The sequence below is a fragment of the Salmo trutta genome, chromosome 10, assembly GCF_901001165.1.
Source record: "Salmo trutta chromosome 10, fSalTru1.1, whole genome shotgun sequence".
NCBI classification, from domain to species: Eukaryota; Metazoa; Chordata; class Actinopteri; order Salmoniformes; family Salmonidae; genus Salmo; species Salmo trutta.
In genome coordinates, this window is record NC_042966.1 from 16,781,740 (window position 1) to 16,809,057 (window position 27,318).

Consider the following 27,318-nt stretch of genomic DNA (forward strand, 5'->3'; position numbering starts at 1 on the left):
CCAATTTGCATGTTTGAGTGTCTATGTGTGTAACAGTCCCGTGTGGCTCAGTTGGTAAAGCATGGTGTTTGCAACGCCAGAGTTGTGGGTTCGATCCCCACAGGGGACCATTACGGGGGGAAAAAATAAAATAATGTATGAAATGTATGCATTCACTACTGTAAGTCGCTCTGGATGAGAGCGTCTGCTAAAATGTAACATGTAGTGCGTATAGCCTTAACATTAATAATTGTAATCAATTGTATCTACGTCATAATTACCTTTAACATAATTGAAAAACACATCCCAGCATTTCCAAAGCAATTGACGTTTCACATGATCATGAGAGACCTTGCATTACTCTAGAGACGGCTTCACTACAGTACAAATGTATTCCGTACAATATGTTATTATTCCCCAATGCCCATATTTTGATATATTCCCTTTGCTTGATGTTAACATATATAAACTTGTAGACAAATACATAAAAAAGATACACAAACAATAAACACATTAAATTATAAAACAGTTCTCGACAATAGAGAGAGAGGCAGAAAAGAGAGAAAGTAAGAGAAGAGAGCGAGATCAGGTGTGTGTGTGTGTGTATGTATAAGTCTGTATGTGTAAGCAAGCATGTAGTTGAGTACGTGTGTGTTCATATCCACTTCATAATGTTCAGATATTTTAAACAGTTCCCATACCTTCTTTTTTTCATAACCCGAAGTCCCTGTAGAATTTAGTACAGCCATGGTGTTATGGAGCTGTCTCGGAATAGCTGTCCATCTGTAAAGAGTTTGTCCAGAATGATAAAGGCACGCCTACCATCCATCCTTTGTTGTCTTTGTACCGGATACAGTCTCTTACGACGTTCGTTTATCTCCTTTGGAAATTGGTCATTGAGACCGAATTTGGTCCCTTTAAGCTCTCTTCCTCTGCATTTGATCAGCTCCTTTTGTTGGTAGTGTTCAAATTTTGCGATGATCGGTCAGGGACTCTTGGTCTTGTCGTTCCGAGCTCCAAGTCTGTGTACTCGGTGGAAAGCCACGTTGTTTACAGTCTCTATAGGAAGTTTAAATGCGGATTTCATGAATTCTCTGATCGCGCCCTCTGGATTATTGGATGCGTCCTCAGGAATACCGGAAAAATTATATTTTTCACGCATGCTATGACTTTGTATGTCTAGTAGCGTCTCCTTCATCACCCTGTTTTCCCTGAGTAGACAATCCATGTTGGAATCGTGTATTTTTACCTTGGCTGTGAGTGTCTTGTTTTCTCTTTGGAGCTTGAGAATTTCCCTCAGCCCTGCTACCTCTTCATACAACTTTTCCATTGTTGCATGGATTCCAGCCAGAGCACTAGCCTCTACCTCAATGGTAAGTAAATCCTCCGAGTCTGTAGATTAATCTATTTTTCTTTTTTTGTTGGGTTAACCTCTCTAGGGCAGGTGGCACCAAATCATCCCACCTACGTAACAGCCAGTTGAATCCTGTGGCGTGATTTTCAAATACCTTAGAAATGCTATTACTTCAATTTCTCAAACATATGACTATTTTACAGCTATTTAAAGACAAGACTCTCGTTAATCTAACCACACTGTCCGATTTCAAAAAGGCTTTACAACGAAAGCAAAACATTAGATTATGTCAGCAGAGTACCCAGCCAGAAATAATCAGACACCCATTTTTCAAGCTAGCATATAATGTCACAAAAACCCAGAAGACAGCTAAATGCAGCACTAACCTTTGATGATCTTCATCAGATGACACACCTAGGACATTATGTTATACAATACATGCATGTTTTGTTCAATCAAGTTCATATTTATATAAAAAAACAGCTTTTTACATTAGCATGTGACGTTCAGAACTAGCATACCCCCCTCAAACTTCCGGCGAATTTACTAACAATTTACTAAATTACTCACGATAAACATTCACAAAAAGCATAACAATTATTTTAAGAATTATAGATACAAAACTCCTCTATGCACTCGATATGTCCGATTTTAAAATAGCTTTTCGGTGAAAGCACATTTTGCAATATTCTAAGTAGATAGCCCGGCATCACAGGGCTAGCTATTTAGACACCCAGCAAGTTTAGCCTTCACCAAACTCTGATTTACTATTAGAAAAGTTTGATTACCTTTCCTGTTCTTCATCAGAATGCACTCCCAGGACTTCTACTTCAATAACAAATGTTGGTTTGGTCCAAAATAATCCATAGTTATGTTCCAACAGCGCCGTTTTGTTCGTGCGTTCAAGACACTATCCGAATGGTAAATAAGGGTCACGCGCACGGCGCATTTCGTGACAAAAGATTTCTAAATATTTCATTACCGTACTTCGAAGCATGTCAACCGCTGTTTAAAATCAATTTTTATGCCATTTTTCTCGTAAAAAAGCGATAATATTCCGACCGGGAATCTGCAATTAGGTAAACAGACGAAAGAAAATATATCACTGGGTCGACTCGGGCACACGCCTAAGCCCTTTGTCCTCTGATCGGCCACTTGGCAAAGGCGATAATGTGTTTCAGCCTGGGGCTGCCTCAATATCGTTCAGCTTTTTCCCGGGCTCTGAGAGCCTATGGGAGCCGTAGAAAGTGTCACGTTACAGCTAAGATCCTGACTCTTCAAGAAACAGAGACAAGAAGAACGACACCTTTTCAGACAGGCCACTTCCTGCATGAAATCTTCTCAGGTTTTTGCCTGCCATATGAGTTCTGTTATACTCACAGACACCATTCAAACAGTTTTAGAAACTTTAGGGTGTTTTCTATCCAAAGCCAATAATTATATGCATATTCTAGTTTCTGAGCAGGAGTAGTAACCAGATTAAATCGGGTACGTTTTTTATCCGGCCGTGTAAATACTGCCCCCTAGCCCTAACAGGTTAAAGTTATTTTGTGAGATGGTCGGATCTTTCCACGAAGGAGTATGTTGTTCCTCCATAGCGTAAAGCTGTTGGTACTCGTCGATTTCCCTCAGGATCTGCTTGGTATCCAGATTGGCTCTATACTGCAACCAGTTGTTTTACGAAAAGATAACAATGAGTCTTTCCCACGATGACAGGTGTCTGTAGTACAGCTAGCTAGCACTCGTGGAATCCACGCAAAAAAAAGGAACACAAACTTGCAGTCCCAGCCGTAAAGGCTAACCGCGTTGTGGAATCCTTAGTAACAAAACTTTAGTTCGGATTAAAATCGATTTAATCAAACAGTTTTAATGTACACAACAAACCGAGTGTAGACAGTACAGTGTCCTGTTGCGCGCTCTGATGACGTCTCTTTCTCGTAAGCTCGTTTTTTTTGTGGAGGACTTAATTCTTCCTGCTGCCGTGGATATGCCTGGGACAATGCTGGGGGAAAAGGAACAAAAAAACTATACAGAACAGACAATGCCTTCATCAAACAACACTGTTTCACGACGCATCTGTGACATGGCAGGAGATGTTTTGAAACAATTACTGTTTCGCATACAATCCAGTGAATTCTATGCGTTACAGCTGGATGAGTCAACAGACGTGGTGGGCCTGGCACAGCTCATAGTATATGTCCGTTACGTTTATGGGGGGTCAAGACATCCTCCACTGGAAACAACAAGAGAGGATATTTTTAAAGTACTGGACAGCTTTGTGACATCAAATGGACTTTAGTGGTTAAGATGTGTTGGTATCTGTACTGATGGCACAAAAGCCATGACAGGGAGACATAGCGGAGTGGTAACATGTGTGCGAGCAGTTGCTCCCCACACTACTTTGGTACACTGCAGCATCCACCAGGAGGATCTTGCTGCCAAGGGAATGCCTGACAGCTTGAAAGACATTTTGGACACTACAGTGAAAATGGTTAACTTTGTTAAAGCAAGGCCCCTGAACTCTCGTGTATTTTCTGCATTATGCAATGATATGGGCAGCGACCATGTAACGCTTTTACAACATACAGAAGTGCGCTGGTTATCAAGGGGCAAAGTATTGACACGTTTTTTTAAATTGAGAGACGAACTTAAAGTTTTCTTTACTGACCATCATTTTAATTTGCTTGACTGCTTGCATGATGACGAGTTTCTCACATGACTGGCCTATATGGGTGACATTTTTTCTCGCCTGAATGATCTGAATCTAGGATTACAGGGACTCTCCGCAACTATATTCAATGTACGGGACAAAATTGAGGCTATGATTAAGAAGTTGGAGCTCTTCTCTGTCTGCATTAACAAGGACAACACGCAGGTCTTTCCATCATTGTATGATATTTTTGTGTGCAAATGGACTCAAGCTTACGGACAATGTTAAATGTGATATAGCGAAGCACCTGAGTGAGCTGGGTGCGCAATTACGCAGGTACTTACCTGAAATTGACGACACAAACACCTGGATTCATTATCCCTTTCATGCCCTGCCTCCAGTCCACTTACCGATATCTGAACAAGAGAGCCTCATCGAAATTGCAACAAGCGGTTCTGTGAAAATTACATTTAATCAGAAGCCACTGACATTTCTGGATAGGGCTGCGCTCAGAGTTTCTTACCTTGGCAAATCGCGCTGTTAAGACACTGATGCCCTTTGCAACCACATACCTATGTGAGAGTGGACTGTGTGTGGAAAATGATTTAAGACTGAGACGTTCTCAGGTTTTATATGTAAGATGGCTAAATAAAGAGCAAAATTAAAATTATAGATTTTTATTAAATTATTATTTGTGCCCTGGTCCTATAAGAGCTCTTTGTCACTTCCCACGAGCCGGGTTGTGACAAAAACTCACACTCATTCTTATGTCTAATTAATGTATCGTATTTTGTGTGTGTGGCAGGCTTACAATGATGGCATAAAAATCATTTGAGTGTGCGCTGACCCTGGTGCTAGAGGGGTTACGCAGCTGAGACTTGAATATTTGAAAGTGTATGGGACTATAAAAAGTTTGGTAACCGCTGTTCTAGAATATCAAAAACGTGTCCTGTAAAGATATCCCCTGATATCGACCCTTTTCACCCAGTGTTGGCTTGATTGAGAGTGTCAGGGGCCCATCCATTGAGCGGATGGGCCCCTGACACACACACACACAGACACACACACACACAGACACACACACACACACACACACACACACACACATACACACACACACACACACACACACACAGCTGCGGCCATTATAGGGCCCCACAAACAGGAGCGGGGTCAGAGATAATTGTCTCATAAGTTAGTATGCACAGCTGTCGGCAAGGTCAAGTTTCATTTATGGATGGACGGGTGTCGCTATTGTCTCACTCTGCTCAGCTTCCTCTCTCTCTCTTTATCTCTCTCTCTCTCTGTATCTCTCTCTCTCTCTGTATCTCTCTCTCTATATATCTCTCCCTCTCTCTGTATCTCCCTCTCTCTATCTCCTCCTGTCTATCCTCCCCCTTTCTCTCTCTCTCTCTCTCTCTCTCTCTCTCTATATATATATATATGTATAATATATAATCTCCATATATATATATATATATATAATCTCCCCCTCCCTCCCTCCCTCCCTCCCTCCCTCCCTCCCTCCCTCCCTCCCTCCCTCTCCTCCTGTCTATCCTACCCCCTCTCTCTCGATCTCTCTTCTTTCTCTCTCTCTCTGTGTGGGTCTTTTTCTGCATGGCTGAGCAGGTGGATTGCAAGTGCATTTTGCTGAATATTATTGGGAGAGTTTGACAATTATATGAAAATGAATTGTTTATTTACAGAGTCTACTTGTGTTTATAGGTGGTTGGTAGGGCTAGGCCGGGGTAGGCCGCACACACAGAGATGCATGGGTATGGAAAGCACGTAGCTAACGATGTCTCAGTTCTGAACAATAGACAATGTTCAATTATCAAGTTATTGGAGTTGATCAGCCATACTTCTTTACGGACCAGTTTACTGAAAACCTGTCACTAGTCATTTGAAACAACTGAAAATGTAGTTAGCCATTGTCTTGCATTGGACGTTTATTTGGTTTGTTTAACCCTGTAAAGCAGGGGTAGGCAACTAGATTCAGCCACGGGATGATTTTTGTCAGAGCGGATGGTCGGGGGCAGGAACATAATTATAAACGTTGTACACTGCAAATTGACCACAACTAGCCTAAAAGGGCAAAAAATAATGATCATATCATACCTTGAATTACATTGAGATAGGATCACAGAGAACAGATTCTTGAGAACAGAGTTCCTAAATTAAACAATTATTTAGCTAAATTCCTGGTGATTTTACAGTGTTTTCTTTAACCAAAAATATCTATATATTTTTGTATTTATTATTAGAATAATTTCTTGATAAAAACTTTAGGGAGCCAAAAGAAAATCAGTTGCGGACCGGTTTTGGCCCATGGGCCGCCTGTTGCCCACCCCTGGTATAAAGGTTTCTAGTTTTAATTACATAGAGCATAGATTAATTACGTTAATGACTCCTGTCAGTCTACTGATCATCTTGACGGGAGAAGGATATTGGCCCTATATTGACACATGACCTTGCTTGATTGATTGCTTGGAGTCTGGATGGATCCTGATGTGAATACTGACACATTAGCTTACAGCATCTAAACTACAAGTTACTGCTGCGCCTCATTCTACCATATATGATCATCACTGTTCTGGGTTCAGCTAGGGGCAGGTGAAATTAACAGTGATCTATCATTTTGCCATATGCATCCCCCCATCCCTCCCTCCCTCCCTTCCTCCATCCCATCCCTTCCTTCCCTCAGAGTCCCGTCTGCATATCCTTTTATAGATTGGAAGCATTTCCTTTTTGCTGATGCCAGTAAGTGTGTTTCGGGGCCACAGCCAAGCAGTGTGGGAAATGGAACATAACTTTTCTGCTGTCCTGCTGTCTCGCTCTCTCTCTTTTCTCCCTTTTTTCTCTTTTCTCACTCTCCCACTCTCTCTCTTCAGCTCTCTCTCTCTCTCGATTTTCTGTCTTTCTCTCTCCCTTCATCCCTCCCTTCTGTCCTGATAATGTTCTCTCCCTCTCTCGCTCTGTTGCTCTGCCACCTCTCCCCTGTCTAGCTGTTACACAGGAAGTGATGATGTCTTGTCTCTAGGCGAGCGCTGCCACAGAATATGGCGGCCAATTGTTCTAGAATTTTTTTTAATTATTGCTGTCTGTCTCAGACAGTTCTGAATAATTAATAGGGATAGACTTGCTCATTATACCCATTAGAAATGACAAAACAAAGAAATCGCTTCAATGTGATGGTTCCATTCCTTCCTCCATTCAACTGATTGCTTTCACAAGTACAGCTCCCCTAAACAGAGTTGATTCTGTGGAAAATGTTGTCACTAAGTAAATCATTTTTGGCCCAAGATTCAGGCTCTCTGAAAAGTAGCTTTGAATTCAGCAACATTATTTTATACTTTATGTGTAGACAAGTATCTGTGCCACCTTGTTGCAGCCTGAGAGCTGGAGAGATACAGTTAATGGCTTTATGCAGTATTTCCTGTGGTATCTGCAGCTTATAAGGGGATCATGTCCAGCAGCTTCCTCTAAAGCCCCTCCTTATTATTACTAGGATCCCTAGACCCACACTCACATGCTTTGACACATACACAGGATGCCACGTTATTGGTTCTTACCCCTGACTGTGTTCTTCCGTGGAAGTTCTACCTGTCGAAACACCTATGGAACAGTGGAGGAGACTCTTATTTACACCTTATAACGTGTTGAATTCACTGCAACAGTGTAGTTATAGCTATGGAAGAATTGGAAGGATTGGTCCTTTGAGCCGGATAGCCATTGTTCAATTGCTATCTGAAACAATTCAATTTTACCCGAACTCTTTTCACTGCAATTGTGTTGCTGTCTCATGGTGGGTTTTTGGTGGTGACTAAATGGAGAGTAAAACTAATTATATTGCCGAGAGGCAACACGGACAAGTCGGTTATAATAGGTTATAATAGGGGAAACACTGACTCACTATCGTTCACCTAAGTGCCTGTATTGCAATGTTCAGTGACTCTGGCATCAAGGGTGGCGTTTACTTCCACTTCATTTTACATCGGAAGGGGAAAAGCAATCTATCATTTGGAGAAACCAGTCAGCGGCCAGTCAGGATGGTTAAGATCCATTTTTGGGGGCCGTATGCTGTTCGACACCCGCAGGGAGGTAAAACTTCAGACTTTCTGCCAGACGGGTAGCTGTTGATTGTCCAGTTGATTGCCTGGGAGAAAATAAGGTTTTTGCACTCCTGTGTTCATCCTCTCTATGTAATTGAACCAGTCTCCTGCACCTAGTCTAGCGGTAGGCTAGACCACTCTTCGAAGGGGGTATAAGAACCACCCACCACCCCCTACTTCCATTACGCAGAGGTAAGGCAAGGCAACCTCTAGCCCCTCCATTAAGCCTTGCTTCCCAGTGCAACCGAATGAACAAAACAAGTTGAGGTGTAAAAAGTGGAGGTCGACCGATAATGATTTTTTCAACGCCGATACCAATTATTGGAGGACCAAAAAAAGCCGATACCGATTAATCGGCTGATTTTTTTAAAATTTATTTATTTATAATAATGACAATTACAACAATACTGAATGAACACTTATTTGAACTTAATATAATATATCCAAATACTTTTTGAGATCAACTGACACTAACCAAAGAGTTTATCAAATTGAACAACTCCTGTTTAATTTACATTTTTAAATAAAATCCATTTAGCCTCAAATAAATAATGAAACATAAATAATGCAAAAACAAAGTGTTGGAGAAGAAAGTAAAAGTGCACTATGTGCCATGTAAAAAAAGCTAACGTTTAAGTTCCTTGCTCAGAACATGGGAACATATGAAAGCTGGTGGTTCCTTTTAACATGAGTCTTCAATATTCCCAGGTAAGAAGTTTTAGGTTGTAGTTATTATAGGAATTATAGGACTATTTCTCTCTATGCGATTTGTATTTCATATACCTTTGACTATTGAATGTTCTTATAGGCACTTTAGTATTGCCAGTGTAACAGTATAGCTTCCGTCCCTCTCCCCGCTCTTACCTGGGCTCGAACCAGGAACACATCGACAACAGCCACCCTTAAAGCAGCGTTACCCATGTAGAGCAAGGGGAACAACTACTCCAAGTCTCAGAGCGAGTGACGTTTGAAACGCTATTAGCGCGCACCCGCTAACTAGCTAGCCATTTCACATCGGTTACACCAGCCAAATCTTGGGAGTTGACAGGCTTGAAGTCATAAACAGCACAACGCATTGCGAAGAGCTGCTGGCAAAACGCACAAAAGTGCTGTTTGAATGAATGCTTACGAGCCTGCTGGTGCCTACCATCGCTCAGTCGGACTTCTCTATCAAATCATAGACTTAATTATAATATAATAAACACACAGAAATACGAGCCTTAGGTCATTAATATGGTCGAATCCGGAAACTATCATCTCAAAAACAAAATGTTTTTTCTTTCAGTGAAATACGGAACCGGTCCATATTTTATCTAACGGGTGGCATCCCTAAGTCTAAATATTCCTGTTACATTGCACAACCTTCAATGGTATTTCATAATTACGTAATATTCTGGCAAATTAGTTCGCAGCAAGTCAGGCAATGAACGCAAGAGCAGTGACACAATTTCATGTTAGCAGGCAATATTAACTAAATATGCAGGTTTAAAAATATATACTTGTGTATTGATTTTAAAGAAAGGCATTGATGTTTATGGTTAGGTACATTGGTGCAACGACAGTGCTTTTTTTGCAAATGCGCTTGTTAAATCATCACCCGTTTGTCGAAGTAGGCTGTGATTCGATGAGAAATTAACGGGCACCGCATCGATTATATGCAACGCAGGACACATTAGATAAACTAGTAATATCATCAACCATGTGTAGTTAACTAGTGATTATGTTAAGATTGATAGTTTTTTATAAGATACGTTTAATGCTAGCTTGCAACTTATCTTGGCTTCTTGCTGCCCTCGCGTAACAGGTAGTCAGCCTGCCATGCAGGCTCCTCGTGGAGTGCAATGTAAGGCAGGTGGTTAGAGCGTTGGACTAGTAACCAGAAGGTTGCAAGAACGAATCCCCGAATCCCACCTGAACAAGGCAGTTAACCACCGTTCCTAGGCCGTCATTGAAAATATAAATGTGTTCTAAATCTGACTTGCCTAGTTAAATAAAGGTGTAAACATTATTTTTTTTTAAGATAATAAAAAAATCAGCAAATCGGTGGCCAAATATACCGATTACCGATTGTTATGAAAACTTGAAATCAGCCCTAATTAATCGGCCATTCTGATTAATCGGTCGACCTCTAGTAGAAAGCAATATCTCCAAAGCTCTTCTGGTAATTCTGGGTCCCGACCCTCCCTTTTTAGCGGGACCTTAACCTATTCACCTCAAATATAAAGTCCAGCCCTCCTCTAATCTGGGCTTTTTACTGCACACAACATAACAGAATGCATTTCCAGACGAATGCCCGAGGAAGGTGTGTGTGCGTGTACTTACACTTGTATACGTACCAGTATGTGTTATGTGTACGTGCACTTGTGTGTAGGATTTCCAATCTCGTGTTCTGTTTGTTCTCTGCCTGTCTTCAGGGAGTGTTTGTTTGCCAAGGCCTCTTCCTGAAAAGGTTAGAGAGGTTGGCTGGAAAGGATGAGGATCAAAATGGAACATTTACATGAAGGAGTAGAGTCAGTGATGTGAACACAGCGGGTGTTGTCTCTCTTGTCTAAAATTAACATACATCTGATTGACATGCATGTTCTCTGTTTTCTTCCTCTCCGACAGCTCAGCCAAATGTACCTAAAATACATGAGGGATGGTGGGCGTACAAGGAGGTTGTTCAGGGGAGTTTTGTACCAGGTAAGAATCCTTATACTGTACAGTTAAGACTGTTGTTTATTTCTATTATGTTGTTTATTTTAGTGTGAAGAACATTGCATATTTTCTATTTCATAGCTCGACAGACTACCTTGCCACAGGCTCTGTTTTTACAGTTTTTTACAATCCATTTGGCACTAATTTCAGAACCTTATGGTCATTTTTCAAAACTCAAAACGGTCATCACTTGTAACACAGGCAGTCCAATGTTCAAAACATTGCATTGTGCATTCATATCTTTAAAGAAACCCTGCACATGCAGAATCATTGGTTCAAATAACTCATTTATCATGAAATACCATAGGAACATTAATTTAGATCACCCACACACAATATACCGATAGTTTCACTGTGTAGTTGTTCGTACAATCATTAAATATTGTAGTACAAAATATGTGATACATGTTTCATTATGGTACTACACGTAAGCACATCACTGTAAAAGGACTAGTAGAGAGAATACTACAGACACAGTGGAATCATTGAACAAAATCTGAAATGTATTGATGAATTACAATAAAATCACTGATAGGTTTCTTTGAATCAAAGCAAAAATATTTAGCTACAAAAAAAGAAAAAAACTACAGTAAAACATCAACTGCAGTGTTCCTCACCTGGCTTACTGTAAAAAGCAAAACAAAGGTTTGTCGTGTCTTTGGCTATGCCGGATTAAGTGATATGACATGCTAACTTATAAAATTATTTCTCTGTAATTGATATTACCTGATTAAGCTAATCATGTAAATGTAATTAAGTAGAAAGTCGGGGCACCACAGAAGAACGTTTATAGAGCTGTTATCCTCTGAATAAACTCTTAAAATACTTAGTAATATTTTACATCGATAGCAGTCAATCTTAACCCGTATGTTGTTTCAGTCTCATCATGAAAGTTGTAATTCTTGGTTATCTGCACGAACCCAGTCTTTACTAAAATCATCCATACATCAATTGTCTTAAAATCATTTATTTACTACACTAAGTAATTAACAGAAAACATACAAACAGTAATTATCGTCACACAGGATTGGTAGGGGAATGTGCCCTACTGGCTAACAAGCATGGCTGGTCTGTTAGACAATGGGTCATAAAACGGTAAGCTGAGAAGTTACACAGAGTTCATTAATATTAACAATTGACAATTGAAGGCTCACTCATTCGGGAACAATTGCAATATCAATATATATTTACGCTCATGTGTCGTCGGGATTCTTGTTGGAGAGTTTTGTTCTGATAGAGAGTGTCAGCGTTCTCTCTCTCGGTTAGAATGGATCGTTCAGAGCGACATTCATGAATGTCGTCATAGAATGGATGTGGTTGGTCTTCGCGTTCGATGATATAATTTACTTAGCTGCAGACTAATAATTAATATCAAAGACTTGTTCTTATTCTGTCGGTCTCGATAGTAAAAGTTAACCACGTGGTATAGTTCACTTTCAGTAGAGTACTTGGCTGGTCAAACCTCTGGGCCAAACTCACGATGGAGTGTAGGCCTGGTCTGTATAAATGTAAATCAGGGGGTCTTTTATAGTACCCAGAGAACAGGCTTGTCAAATGACGCCTGGTCCTGTATGTGTCCCTGGGGGCGTGCCTATGACTGAGCTAGACTTGGTTACAGAAATATAATTCTATCACATTAACATCAGTACATAGCATCTCAATGTATTACAAATAGCTTTATCCTTAATAATACATTGTATACACCCATGTGGATTCAGTCTCATCGCTGAGGCTATCATGTAGACCGTTTTAGGGTAATATGGCTATATTGTCTCTTCTGAGTATCACAAAATTGTACCAAGCGGATCAGTTCGTAGCTGGAGTCTTCATCAATCTTCCATATCTTCTCCAGAACACACATGTCGCTAGGTTCTCCAATTCTATGAGTTGGAAGAATTTCCTTTGTCTCTCTATGAAACATGTTGTAGTAGATTCTCCTCTTGGAATTTTTACAACCCTGGGTTGGGGGGGAAGGTAGGTTGGGTGATGGTACAAAGGGGAGGGGGTCAACTGTCCTTCCTGTACCCAAAGAGGCCAACGTCATGACAGGTTTGATTACTGTACTTCTATATTTCCATCAACCCTGCCTTGTGGATTTGGCCATAGGTTCTCATCCACATCACAATGGATGTTTTCATTAGCCAAACATCTTGGGAAGAATCTTCGGGCGAATCCAGGCCTGACACTGGTCTGCCGTGATGTCATTGCATGCGTCATCCATGGCCTGGAGAAGGGTGGCTTTTTCGTGAGGGCGCCTATCATATACCTTCCACCTCCATGTGGAGAAATATTCCTCAATCGGGTTTTAGGAAAGGAGAGTATGGGGGTAAGTACAGGGTGGTAAATTGTGGTTGGGCCTAAAGCCATGCTTGCACCATTTGAGCATGGTGGAACCTGACATTATCCCGCACAATGACAGTCACGCCATCAGCTCTACAGACCTGATTCAGCCCATCAAGGAAGGTTACATTCGAACAGTGAATCATGTGGCTGCCTGCAACTCAATATATAGAGTATATAGAGTAGAGAGCTTTAGATGTTGTTCGACCAAACATTAAACCGGGCAACATGCGTAATCTAAGCAACTTTGACCGTGGTATGAATGTTGATGCCACACATGGTGATTCCAGCATCTCAGAAACAGCTGCCTTCCTGGGATTTTTACCCACTACAGTCTCTAGAGTTTATGGAGGATGGTGTGATAAACAAAACACATTCAGTGAGCGGCAGTTCTGTGGGCAAAAACACCTTGTTAATGAGAGAGGTCAGAGGAGAATTTCCAGACTCATTCAAGCTAACAGAAAGGCCACAAATGCTCAAATAACAGCTGTTTAAAACAGTGGTGTGCAGAAGGGCATCTCTTAACGTACAACGCCGTGAATAATTCAGGCTGTTGTGGAGGTGAAAGGGGGTCCTACCCAGTACTAGATAGGTGTACCTAATAAAGTGGCCGGTGAGTGTACAGTAATGTCAAATCTGAAAACATGGTCTGAAAAAGTGCTACATGGAACCATAGAAACATGGTCTGATAAAGAATGATGATGAAATATTACATCCATAGATAATGTAGGTCAGTTGGTTCATGTTCCACAGTAATTGGTGTCAATGGATCTTGTTATCCTGAAACTTTCATGATATAAACATGGAATATTGTTCATCAGTTTCCATAAAACTATGCATTAAGAGTAGTGCAACAGTTACTTTTCATTTTGAGCAGTTGTATCAATTGGTAGTTAGATCATTGTAATGAAATGAATAGACAGTCATCTCAGATGTAACGTGTGAAATTCATTTTGAAATGGTATTACTTTGATGTTAAGTTGTGTCATTTTGAACAGGTGATTTTAGTTCAATGAACAAATGATCTTAGCTGTATGTGTATTGTATCCAAGCAATTGGAAAAAGTGTGAGAGTTTTGAAAAATGTGCATTTTGATCATCGGTTGTGAGTTGTGTCTAGAGTTTTGAAAAATGACATCAAGGTTCCGAAATTAGTGCAAAAGTGATTGTAAAAAACTGTAATGCTTCCAAGACATTCGTTGCCTTTGTCATGTAGTTCACGTTGTTTTGTTGCTGATTGACTGGCAGGTGTACAAGGGCCTTTCTTTCTACCTCGTTCATTTCCCTCTATGTGAACCCATCAGCCCAATTATTTCCTGAGATTGTACTTTTCTGCTGCTGAGCTGTTGAGTGCTTTCGATGATGCCTGCAGGTGTGTGTGTGTGTGTGTGTGTGTGTGTGTGTGTGTGTGTGTGTGTGTGTGTGTGTGTGTGTGTGTGTGTGTGTGTGTGTGTGTGTGTGTGTGTGTGTGTGTGTGGTGTTAATGCATGCCTTTTATTAAAGCCTGCGGATGTGTTATTTTATGTGAGTGAGTGAGTGCGTTTGTGTGTGTGTGTGTGTGTGTGTTTGTGTGTGTGTGTGTGTGTGTGTGTGTGTGTGTGTGTGCATGCATCAGAATGCATTTGCATGCTTTTTTATTATACCTGCGATTGTATATGTGTATATGCCACACAATATAACAGCTGAGAATCAACTGTCAGCGACTGAGGAGCGCTGTGTGTGTGCGCGTGTGCGCGCGTCTGTTTGTCAGAGGCACGTCGTCATTGCAATGCTTTATCTCCAATATAATGTTATCGCCCCTGTCCTCGCAGGCCTTCCTGCACCACTAGCCACTCAACAGCAGCTGGCACCGCTAATGCACTAGTCGTGATCCCCCTGTGCCAGTGAGGGGAGGAGGTACGGTAATCAGACGTTTTACGCCCTACTCTCTCAGGTCTCTGCCAGATAGTAGCCGATAAAGAAGGAAACTTTACCTCGTGCGAATGAAGTGACATTACTGAGCTAGGGGGTGATAATCCTGAATCGGTTGATAAGGCACTGTGGTAGTTAGAACTAGGACCACAGGGAGACTTTGGGGAGTCGGTCGGTAGTGTTGTTATGGATATTATTGTACCTTTTCAACTATTTTCATGGGTAAAGGGTAGCTATTAACATTTTGTATTAGGATTTGGTTTGACTAATTCCTCAGGCCCTTTCTTTATTCCAAATCATGTCTAGGGCATGGAGATATTAAGTCCCCCATCTATGTCTACTCATAACCAACTGCAAGAGGTCCTGGGAATTCACAGGGTGCACATTACATTTGGTTTGTTTAGTTTTTTAAACCCAGCTCTCTGATTCTGTTAATGATTATTCATTGATTATTTACTTCAGGTATTTCGCTACACCCGCAATAACATCTGCTGAATATGTGTATGTGACCAATACAATTTGAATTGAGGTTTGCTAGTGCTGGGCTGTTACAAAAATGCGCACTCCGATGGGTCCTCTCCCCCGAAACAAAATTTTATAACATTGCTGTATAGTAGGCTATTTGTAAAAGCTAACGTGATCCCATTTTGTAGCCTTATGTTACATAACTGACCTTTGCAATATAATGTGCCCTTTCTGAGCTACCCCAGTTAGCTTTAGTAGTTCCCAAAGGTCAACGAGGACCATTAGTATATGCCTCCTTTTAATCTGCTCTGGGGAGATGATTCTCCCAGCCATTCTCTCTAGATCCTAATACTAACTATCAGAGGGGGGAATACAAAACTAACTTTAGCTCAGTGTCTAGGGCCAACTCCATCCTAGTCATTCAGTGTACCGTCATCTCTTCAGAGAGCATTGAGAAGCAGCTCTTATTGGCACAGTATGGAGTTAAAGGTCATTTGAGATCATCAGCTTTGAGCATCATATGGGGTCATTCCAGGAATCCCGGCCCGGATGTGGATTTTGCTGTTTATTATTGTTGTGTTTTTACATAATTTTCCCCTCTATTCTCTTTATCCCATTTCAGCAGATTATCTTGTTGATCCTGCTGAAAGATTATTTTAGAGGAGATAAAGCCTGTGAGGAATGGCTGGTTGCTGTGAGCTAGGATTAGGGAAGGAGGGAGATAGAGAGGAGAGCTTGGCAGGATCCAAAGCAGTGGTTGAACCATCTTGAATTGTCATGCGGGGACGAAGAGAGCTTGATGTGGAACAGGTAGCATGCTGTTCAGCCAGACAGAGGTGTCAAAATGAACATGTGGTGTATAGAGGGCGAGAAAGGGGGTTGCATGAAAGTGACTGGTTAACACTCACCCCCTTCCTGAAATGACTATCACTTCAGAAATCTCAGTTTATCTCTTTGTCCAATTTCTCTTCTTTTTCACTCTCTTCCTCCACTTTTTCTCTTCTTTCCCTGTCCTTCCCTGTCCTCCCCCTCTCTCTTTCTCCGCCCTCTAGCTCTTTAAAATATCCCTTCTCTGTCCTGCGCCACTGGAGCGCGATGCGGGGTAGATAGAGAGAGCGATGCGACTCGGCTGGCCTGGCTGCCTGCTGGTTGTCTCTCTGATGTGTATCTGGTAGGCATCTGATGGTTCTCTGGTGTGAAGTGTTGGACTGTGTGCTCCAGCACAGACCCTCTCCATGACAGGCACTGGACTAATGAGAGAGAGTGGAAATGGAGAGTACCGGAAGAAAGAGAGAGAGAGAGAGAACGAGAATGAGAGAGCGAGGGGGGGACATAACGAGAGAGAGAGAGAAGGGGGGGGGGCAGAATGAGAAAGAGGGGGATGAGGGTGAGAGGAAGAGACGGGTGGGAGATGGAGTGATAAAGAGGAAGAGATGAGGAGAGGCAATTATAACAATCGTACAACTATGAACTAGACATGTGTAAGCAGCTTTCACCAATTCAGTGCTATTAGGTCTTTAACTTCTATGGGCTACGTGGGACGCTAGCGTCCCACCTGCGGGACACAGCCAGTGAAATATCAGGGCGGCAAATTCAAAACAACAAAATCTCAGAATTCAAATTTCTCAAACATACGACTATTTTACACCATTTTAAAGATACACTTGTCCTTAATGTAACCACATTGTCCGATTTCAAAAAGGCTTTACAGCGAAAGCAAAATATTAGATTATGTTAGGAGAGTACATAGACAAAAATAACCACACAGCCATTTTCCAAGCAAGGATATATGTCACAAAAACCCATAACACAGCTAAATGAAGCACTAACCTTTGACGATCTTCATCAGATGACACTCCTAGGACATCATGTTACACAATACATGTATGTTTTGTTCGATAAAGTTCATATTTATATCCAAAAACAGCATTTTACATTGGCGCGTGATGTTCAGAAAATGTATTCCCACCAAAACGCCCGGTGAATGTGCACATCAATTTACAAAAATACTCATCATAAACGTTGACAAAATATATAACAATTATTAAAAAAATTATAGATAGACTACTCCTGGATGCAACCGCTGTGTCAGATTTTAAAATAGCTTTACGGAGAAAGCCCATTTTTCAATATTCTGAGTACATAGCTCGCCATCACAGCAAGCTATACAGACACCCGCCAAGTTCGGGGTCACCTAAACTCAGAATTAGTATTATAAATATTCTCTTACCTTTGCTGATCTTCATCAAAATGCACTCCCAGGACTGCTACTTCCACAAGAAATGTTGTTTTTGTTCGAAACAATCCATATTTATGTCCAAATACCTCCATTTTGTTCGTGCATTCAGAGCACTATCCAAAGGCATAACGCGCGAGCGCATAACCAGAGACGAAAAGTCAAAATGTTCCATTACCGTTCATAGAAGCATGTCAAACGTTGTTTAAAATCAATCTTTATGGTATTTTTTACGTAAAATTGCGATAATATTCCAACCGGACAATAGCGTATTCATTCAAGAAGAAAAAGAAGGAAGAGCGCGCTCGCTGGACCGCGCATATCCAATCCCTTTGTCCCCAGGCAGTCCACTCAGTGACTGAGCTTCTATTATCTGCCCAGTAACAGGAGACATATGAAACAACTTTCTGAAGGCTTTTGACAGCCAATGGAAGCCTTAGGAAGTGCAACGTGACCCCACAGAAACTGTAGTTTCGATAGAGATTCAAAAGAAGAACTACAATTCTCAGACTTTCCACTTCCTGGTTGGATTTTTCTCAGGTTTTTGCCTTCCATAGGAGTTCTGTTATACTCACAGACACCATTCAAACAGTTTTAGAAACTTCAGAGTGTTTTCTATCCAGATCTACTAATAATATGCATATTGTAGTTTCTGAGCCAGAGTAGTAACCAGTTTAATTTGGGTACGTTTTTCCTCCGGCCATGAAAATACTGCCCCCTATACCTTAAGAACTTTTAAGGTCCATGAAGGGAAACAATGGAATCCATCTTCTTTTTCCTACTCTGCACATGCAACAGTGTTACTATGTACCCCAGATGTAGCACCAGCTTTGCTGCAGTGAAAGTCTTCCGAATTACTGCTCCGCTGCTTAAATGATAACAACTCATGGAAGACTCTTGATCTGAAAATATCAAATATGAGATATAATCAGGCAGAAGCAGACAATCAGTATGGTCCGTTGTTGAAGCGTCAAACTCTGTCATCTTTTTTTACACAGTTAATGATAGCACTTTCAATTCTTCATTCCCTTCTCTGTAAAAGTCGGATTTAACATCCACACTTCTGTTTCGAATAATAACAGTATAAGTGTTAGTTTTCTTTGAAAGGAGGGTATTGATTAACAAATTAAAGGTTTCTTCAGCCTTTTCTTGAGTCTCAGTAGTCAGAGACAAGGAGGATTCACCAATTACAGGTTTCTGAGCTACCGTATCCAAAACCCGGCTTCCTGAAAATCCCTTTAAAGCTTTTTAACTTAATTCTCCATTTAAAGGGCAATTCCGACACTTTTCAACATCCTACTTATCATCTCCAGCACCAACCCAGTGTCTACATATGTGAAAACAATGCGTTTCTATGATCTGTGGTTAAAAATATAAGAATAAAGGTCCAAAACAATGCTGCTGTGACATCACGGTAGGATTAAAAGTAAAAAAACACAGTGATTTTCAAAACCTGCCATGAGTTTTAGTTTTAGGTATTTTCTTGCTCCCCACTTCACTGCGAATCTCATAGTGTTTTTTAAAATCACTGTTTTTAAAATGTTTGAACTTTTGATGATGTCATCAGGTAGATGAAATGCACCGTTTTCACATATGTAGATACTGGTATTGTGCTGGAGATGAAATTATGAAATGAGGTTGAAAAGTGGTGGAATTGCCCTTTAAGCCCCTTCAAAATCACTGGCCGCTGCTAATTGTTAGATATATATATTATGTAAGTGTGTGTGTGTGTGTCTGGCAGATAGTGAGTGCTTCTCCGAGTAACAGTCTCTGATCGAAACTCAATTAAACAACACAGAGACGATCCACGAGGGCGCGGCAGCTTTGCAACCTGCGCTTTATTGGGGGAAAATTGATATCCTATAGCACTTTGCCAGCTTCTTTCTGCTACACAGGCACTAGAAGGACTAGCAAAGGGACAATGTGCATTAAAGATCCTTAGTGATGAAACACTGTTAGGGGCTGTTGGAGGAACAATGTGGGCTGTTTTGATTGGACCAGTAGATGAGGTTCTGCGTTGTGATTAGTAGTGTTGTTATGATACCAGAATTTTTACTTCAATACCGAATCACGATACTCATTACTGGAATGATACTCAATGCCAAAATTATACCACGGCAAAGAAAAAATAGCGTGTTAGCTTTCACAGAATAACAGGATAACCACTGGGCTTTATTTCATTTTTTTTACATTGAACAATATGTTGAATACTGGTTGAACAACTAAAATAACACATAGAATATCTTCTATTCTATATTCAATTTCTTTCAAAAATAAAACACCATATTAAATAACAGAGAAGCAGAGCATCATTTTACAATGACATCTAAACTGTTTTAAAATGTCAGGGTAATTTGCTAATCTATGACCATAATATTGGGTAAATTACATGCATTAGACCTATGATTCATTATTCATCTACAGTGCCTTCAGAAAGTATTAACACCCCTTGACTTTTTGAACATTTTGTAGCGTAACAACCTGACTTTAAAATGTATTAAATTGACATTTTGTGTCTACACACAATACCCCATAATGTCAAAGTGGAATCATGTATTTAGACATTTTTACAAATGAATAAAAAAATGTAAAGCTGAAATGGCTTGAGTCAACAAGTATTTAACCCCTTTGTTATGGCAAGCCTCATTTTCTTTTGCTTAACAGGTCAAATAATAAGTTCCATGGACTCACTCTGTGTGCAAAAATAGTGTTTAACATAATTTTTATGACTACCTCATCTCTGTACCCCACACATACAGTTAATTATCTGTAAGGTTCTTTGCAGCAATTTGACCTGGCTTGATTCAGGCAGTCTCCTCTGAAAGGTTGATGTTGAGATGTGTCTGTTACTTGAACTCTGTGAAGCATTTATTTGGGCTACAATCTGATGTGCAATTAACTCTAATGAACTTATCCTCTGCAGCAGCGGTAACTCTGGGTCTTTCTTTCCTGTGGTGGTCCTCATGAGAGCCAGTTTCATCATAGCGCTTGATGGTTTTTGTGACTGCACTTGAAGAAACTTTCAAAGTTCTTGACATTTTCCAGATTGACTGACCTTCATGTCTTAAAGTAATGATGGACTGTCATTTCTCTTTGCTGTATAACACCCCTACCTTGTCACAACACAGCTGATTGGTTCAAACGCATTAAGAAGGAAATAAATTCCACAAATTAACTTTTTCCAAGGTACACCTGTTAATTGAAATGCATTCCAGATGACCTCAAGAAGCTGGTTGAGAGAATGCCTAGTGTTAAAAGCTGTCATCAAGGCAAAGGGTGGCTACTTTGAAGAATCTCAAATATAAAATAGATTTAGATTTGTTTAACACTTTTTTGGTTACTACTGTCACAACTTCCGCCGAAGTTGGTGCCTCTCCTTATTCGGGCGGCGTTCGGCGGCCGACGTCACCGGCTTTCTAGCCGCCATCGATCTACGTTTCTTTGTCCATTTGTTTTGTCTTGATTGTACACACTTGGTTTCCATTACGTTATCATTTATTCCCTATTGAACCCTCTGGTTCCCACATGGTTTTGTGCGTGTTTGTTCTTTGTCAAGTGGTCGCTCTTTTATGTCGAGCTGGAATATTTGCCCTGTATGGAATTTGTTTGTGATTTATTCGAGTAAAGTACATTTTTACTCAGTTCTGTGTCCTGCGCCTGACTCCGTCCTACCCGCTGCACACTGACACTTGACAACTTCATGATTCCATATGTGTTATTTCATAGTTTTGATGTCTTCACTATTATTCTACAATGTAAACAATAAAGACAATAAAAATAAAGAAATACCCTTTAATGAGTAGGTGTTCCAAAAGCTTTGACTGGTACTATATGTCATTGCCACTCAAAAACAATTTGAATTGAGTTTCCAGTTGAATAACATTACAATGCAAATGTCATGTGTAAAACTGCTTTTCATGTTGTTTTACAACTAAACCTCCCTTGCACTGCACTGCTTTGTAACACATTTTGCATAGTTGTTTTGGTGGGCTGACCTTTATCATCTGCTCTGTAAGCAAAGTATTCCCACAGTTCCCTTCTGGAACCAGTTTGGTCATCAAGCTGCCCGCGTGGAGCTATGATGTTTTCGTTAGAAGAAGCCATGCTGTCGGAATTTTCTCTCCCCTCTGGCTTGCTTCTCAAAAGCGGCTGGCGCTTTGTCAGCAGCATACACAAGCACAAGTAGCCACTAGCCTGGCTGTCTTACTACTGCAAGGGCTATGACGGTTATGGAATTCTGGGTAACGATTCATTGTCATGCAAATTTCGAAATTAGCTACGTCATACAGTACGTCATGAATACAACACTGCTTTGGTGACACCCCTGCATAAAAAACAAATGGTTTTGACTCTGTGGAACTTTTGGAAAATTTGCATTTCCTTCTGACCGTGCCGTTCTGCTCGTAAAATTATTAACAACTTTACCCAATTCATGCAAAAATGAATAACTGCTATTGGGTAAACTATACCTACTTGAATATAAAGTTGAATACTCTTTTCTCCTAAAATGAATGCATTAAGATTATTATAAATATATTTTTCGTAGTTCAGGGTTATTGTCCATAATTGTCAGTTACACGATTATACAATAATTGTGCGAGCCCTAACTACAGCCCCCTTGAGAAGATTCAGACAAATGACTAGACAGACTCAATCCTCTCAATCCCTATATGACGTGAGACACATTTGACAGAAGTACCGACATTAACAAAACATATAGTACCGAACCGTTTTTCAGTATCGAAAAAGTACTGACGTTTTGGAATATCGTGCAACAGTAGTGATTGGACCAATAGCTGTGGTTCTGCATTGTGATTGAAGCAGTAGCTGGGGTTCTGCGTTGTGATTGGACCAGTAGCTGTGGTTCTGCTGTGGAGCATTATGGCCCATTGAGTTCTGATGATGATGGGGGAGTGAGTACCAGGCTGCCAGCACCAGGCTAGAGTGGAATTTAGCCAAGATACAGTCAAGGTGTGGAGGAGGACTGTGGGTGCTGTTAGATGTTAGTTGAGGACTATGAAAGTAAACATATGAATTTATTATCTAAAACAGTGTACAGTTGAAGTCGGAAGTTTACATACACCTTAGCCAAATACATTTAAACTCAGTTTTTCACAAATCCTGACATTTAATACTAGTAAAAAGTCCCTGTCTTAGGTCAGTTAGGATCACCACTTTATTTTAAGAATGTGAAATGTCAGAATAATAGTAGAGAGAATTATTTGTTTGAGCTTTTATTCCTTTCATCACATTCCCAGTGGGTCAGAAGTTCACATACACTCAATTAGTATTTGGTAGCATTGCCTTTAAATTGTTTAACTGGGGTAAAATGTTTTGGGTAGCCTTCCACAAGCTTCCCACAATAAGTTAGGTGAATTTTGGCCCATTCCTCCTGACAGAGCTGGTGTAACTGAGTCAGGTTTGTAGGCCTCCTTGCTCGCACAAGCTTTTTCAGTTCTGCCCACACATTTTCTATAGGATTGAGGTCAGGGCTTTGTGATGGCCACTCCAATACCTTGACTTTGTTGTCCTTAAGCCATTTTGCCACAACTTTGGAAGTATGCTTGGGGTCATTGTCCATTTGGAAGACCCATTTGCGACCAAGCTTTAACTTCCTGACTGATGTCTTGAGATGTTGCTTCAATAAATCCACATACTTTTCCTCCCTCATGATGGCATCTATTTTGTGAAGTGCACCAGTCCCTCCTGCAGCAAAGCACCCCCACAAAATGATGCTGCCACCCGGGTGCTTCACAGTTGGGATGGTGCTCTTTGGCTTGCAAGCATCCCTCTTTTTCCATCAAATATGACGATGGTCCTTATGGCCAAACAGTTCTATTTTTCTTTCATCAGACCAGAGGACATTTCCCGAAAAAGTACGATCTTTGTCCCCATGTGCAGTTGCAAACCGTAGTCTGGCTTTTTTATGCCGGTTTTGGAGCATTGGCTTCTTCCTTGCAGAGCGGCCTTTCAGGTTATGTCAATATAGGACTCGTTTTACTGTGGATGTAGATACTTTTGTACCTGTTTCCTCCAGCATCTTCACAAGGTCCTTTGCTGTTGTTCTGGGATTGATTTGAACTTTTTGCACCAAAGTATGTTCATCTCTAAGAGACAGAACGAGTCTCCTTCCTGAGCGGTATGACGGCTGCGTGGTCCCATGGTGTTTATACTTGCATAATATTGTTTGTACAGATGAACCTGGTGCCTTTCGGCGTTTGGAAATTGCTCCCAAGGATGAACCAGACTTGTGGAGGTCTACAATTTTTTTCTGAGGTCTTGGCTGATTTCTTTGGATTTTCCCATGATGTCAAGCAAAGAGGCACTGAGTTTAAAGGTAGGCCTTGAAATAAATACACAGGTACACCTCAAACTATAAATTGTCTACATAAATATGTTGTGTCTGTAAGCATAGAGTTACATGATTTGTTGCTTTTGGTAATAGCCGGTTTTCTGTAACGGTGGCTTTTTCTGCCAGTTCAATGGAATCCAATTGCAGGCAGGAATCTTTGTGGATTATACAGTATGAGATTGTTATGCGCTAAGCTTGCCTGCTACTCTGCTATGCTGTCTCAGCCTGTCTACCAATCTCTGCTGCTTTCTCTCTAATGATTCTGTTTGTGCCAATCAACCCAGACTTTATGTGATACCTGTATCCAATGATGTGTGTTGGGTTATGTAAGACCCACGGTAGTCACAACATCCAAAACAGCTGAAATGGATCGACACCTGCACACACAGACCTTTCACTTTTCTTATATCTTGTATGCTCTACTTAGCTAGGGGGTTGGCAGGCACACGCGCACACACACACACACACACACACACACACACACACACACACACACACACACACACACACACACACACACACACACACAGGCAGGCACGCACACACACACAGGCACGCACACACAGGCCCACAGACACACACACACACACACACACACACACACACACAGATCGACAGGGCCACAGAGGGTGGAGACAGATGGGGGTAGAAGTCAGTAAGCTCCTTCTCTCTTCATACTTTACTGAGGGATACACACACAAATCCCTCTGATTAACCCACACACAGATAGTTACTGATTGATAGAGACTATTCATCGGATGTCTGTGTGTCTCATTGCTGCTGTGTAGGGTTTTGTGGATATTGGGATAATAGAATGCTCCAAACTGGACTCAGTGTGCATTCTTGACTTGAACAGCCCTCCAGAAACACAATAAGATGTACAATGAGGGGATCCCTGCAATATACCTGCAACAGAATGTGACTCATTGTCAGTCACTGCAGCCTTAGAGGAAGAGGTACATCCACTATGGCTGATTCTCCCATCGTCAGTGAAAGGCATCACGGCGCACACACGGACACACGGACGGACGGACGGACACACACACACACACACACACACACACACACACACACACACACACACACACACACACACACACACACACACACACACACACACACACACTGCAGTGACAACTGTGGGTATTAAGTGGTGGTGTGACCTCCACTTTATTTACCCTTTACTGACAGACAGACAGAGATAGACAGACAGACAGCATGTAGGGAAGGGCAAGGGGATGGACGGAGGAAAGGAGAGGAGAGAGTGATGACGAGAAAGGAAAGGTATGAAGGTATGAGGAGAGTAGATAGAGGGGAAGGCAGATTTTTACCAATCTAACTACATAACATAATGTTAATCATTTATTTGAATGGTAAATCTATTGATAAACAGGGTGAATCAAGATGTAGCCTAGGCCTATTCACAATACAGGTGAATGCATCTTCAATAGGAGTGTGTGCATGCATTGAGTTGTTGAGCTTGTTTTGGCTGATTTCATGGGGCTACAGATGAAAAACAATCTGTTCCCCTTCCATTTGGGACTTATTTTATTGTACTGATCTTCTTATATAAAAGTGTGTGCTGTCTCTTTAACTTCTCAGGGCTGCGTGGGACGCTACCGTCCCACCCACGGTTCACACTATTCAACAGCCAGTGAAAAATCAGAGCGGCAAATTCAAAACAACAAAAATCTCATAATTCAAAGTTCTCAAACATACAACTATTTCACACCATTTTAAAGATAAACCTCTCCTTAATCCAACCACATTGTCCGATTTCAAAAAGGCTTTACGGTGAAAGCATAAAGTTAGATTATGGTAGGACAGTGCCAGCACAAGAAAAAACACAGCCATTTTCCAAGCAGGAGAGGGTCACAAAAACCATAAATACAGCTAAAATTAAGCACTAACCTTCACTAACCTAACGATTTTCATCAGATGACACTCCTAGGACTCAATGTTACACAATACATGATTGTTTTGTTCGATAAAGTTCATATTTATATCCAAAACCCCCATTTTACATTGGCGCATGATGTTCAGAAAATATTTTTCCTCCAAAACTGCCGGTGAACAGCACAACAATTTACAAAAATACTCATCATAAACGTTGATAAAATATTAAACTCTTATTGAAAGAATTATAGATAAACATCTTCTGAATGCAACCGCTGTGACAGATTTCAAAAAAGCTTCACGGGGAAAGCACACTTTGCAATAATCTGAGTACGGCGCTCAGAAACATACATCAGGCATTACAGATACCTGCCATTTTGGAGTCATCTAAAATCATAAATAGCATTATAAATATTCACTTACCTTTGATGATCTTCATCAGAAGGCACTTCCAGGTATCCCAGGTCCACAATAAATGTTGTGGACAGTAATGACAGTAATGAACAGTTTGTTCATTTCTACATGTGGTGTTGCATTATTCAAGTGTGTTAACTTCCGTTCAGCATGAGTGGTGATGCATCCCAGACTCCCAGTAAGTGCGGTGGTTCCTCGGGACCGGCTAGAGCTGGTAATGTGTAAGTGGAGCAGGCACGGTGCACTCACACTATAAGGGGACATCGGCTGCGTGGATTGACAAGACTTGATCCTCTCTCAATCAGTAGACGACCTGAGACATGTTTGATAGAAGTACCGAAAGCAACAAAAATCGAGTACCAAACCATTTTTCATGTGGTTTGGTAATGATTGAGAGAGGATCAGTCTGTCTATCAGCGCATCCGATGTCCCCTTATAGTGTGAGTGCACCGTGCCTGCTCCACTTACACATTACCAGCTCTAGCCGGTCCCAAAGTTTCGGTATACCGTGCAACACTAGTAGGAGATGAGGGGTGAAGAAAAGTGGGAAGAGAGTAAATGATTGGTAAGGACAGGCCAGGAAAGTAAAGGTGATTGAGGAGAAAAAGGAGTATCTAAGTTGAGCATAGAAGATATAAGAAAAGTGAAAGGAGGGTGGGGGAGAGAAGTAGAAAAAAAGTGGGATGAGAGGAGAGTAATGGAATAGAGCATCAAATAGTGGAGAAGAGAGAATCAGAGTGAAAAATAAATGGATGAATGGGTGAATGAAGGAGACGTAAAGTGGGATTGTAGAGAGATGGAAACCCTCCGGGCTGGAAATATGATACATGATCCTCTGTTCGCCTTCAGTGAGGGCCAGTGACCGTTTTCTCTCCTTTTCAAATCTCTCCATCCCTCCATTGGGGAGGTGTGG

General features: G+C 41.0%; 1 protein-coding gene across 5 annotated transcripts in view; it reads left to right on the top strand.

The window, feature by feature from the left end:
• The window catches only part of ca10a (carbonic anhydrase Xa), a 321,877-nt gene that overhangs the window by 52,104 nt on the left and 242,455 nt on the right, over positions 1-27,318 (top strand). For all 5 annotated transcript variants that reach the window (XM_029764666.1, XM_029764668.1, XM_029764669.1 and 2 more), the window contains one exon: positions 10,703-10,777. In XM_029764666.1, coding sequence (XP_029620526.1) covers positions 10,703-10,777 — 75 coding nt within the window. The remainder of the gene's footprint in view (positions 1-10,702; positions 10,778-27,318) is intronic.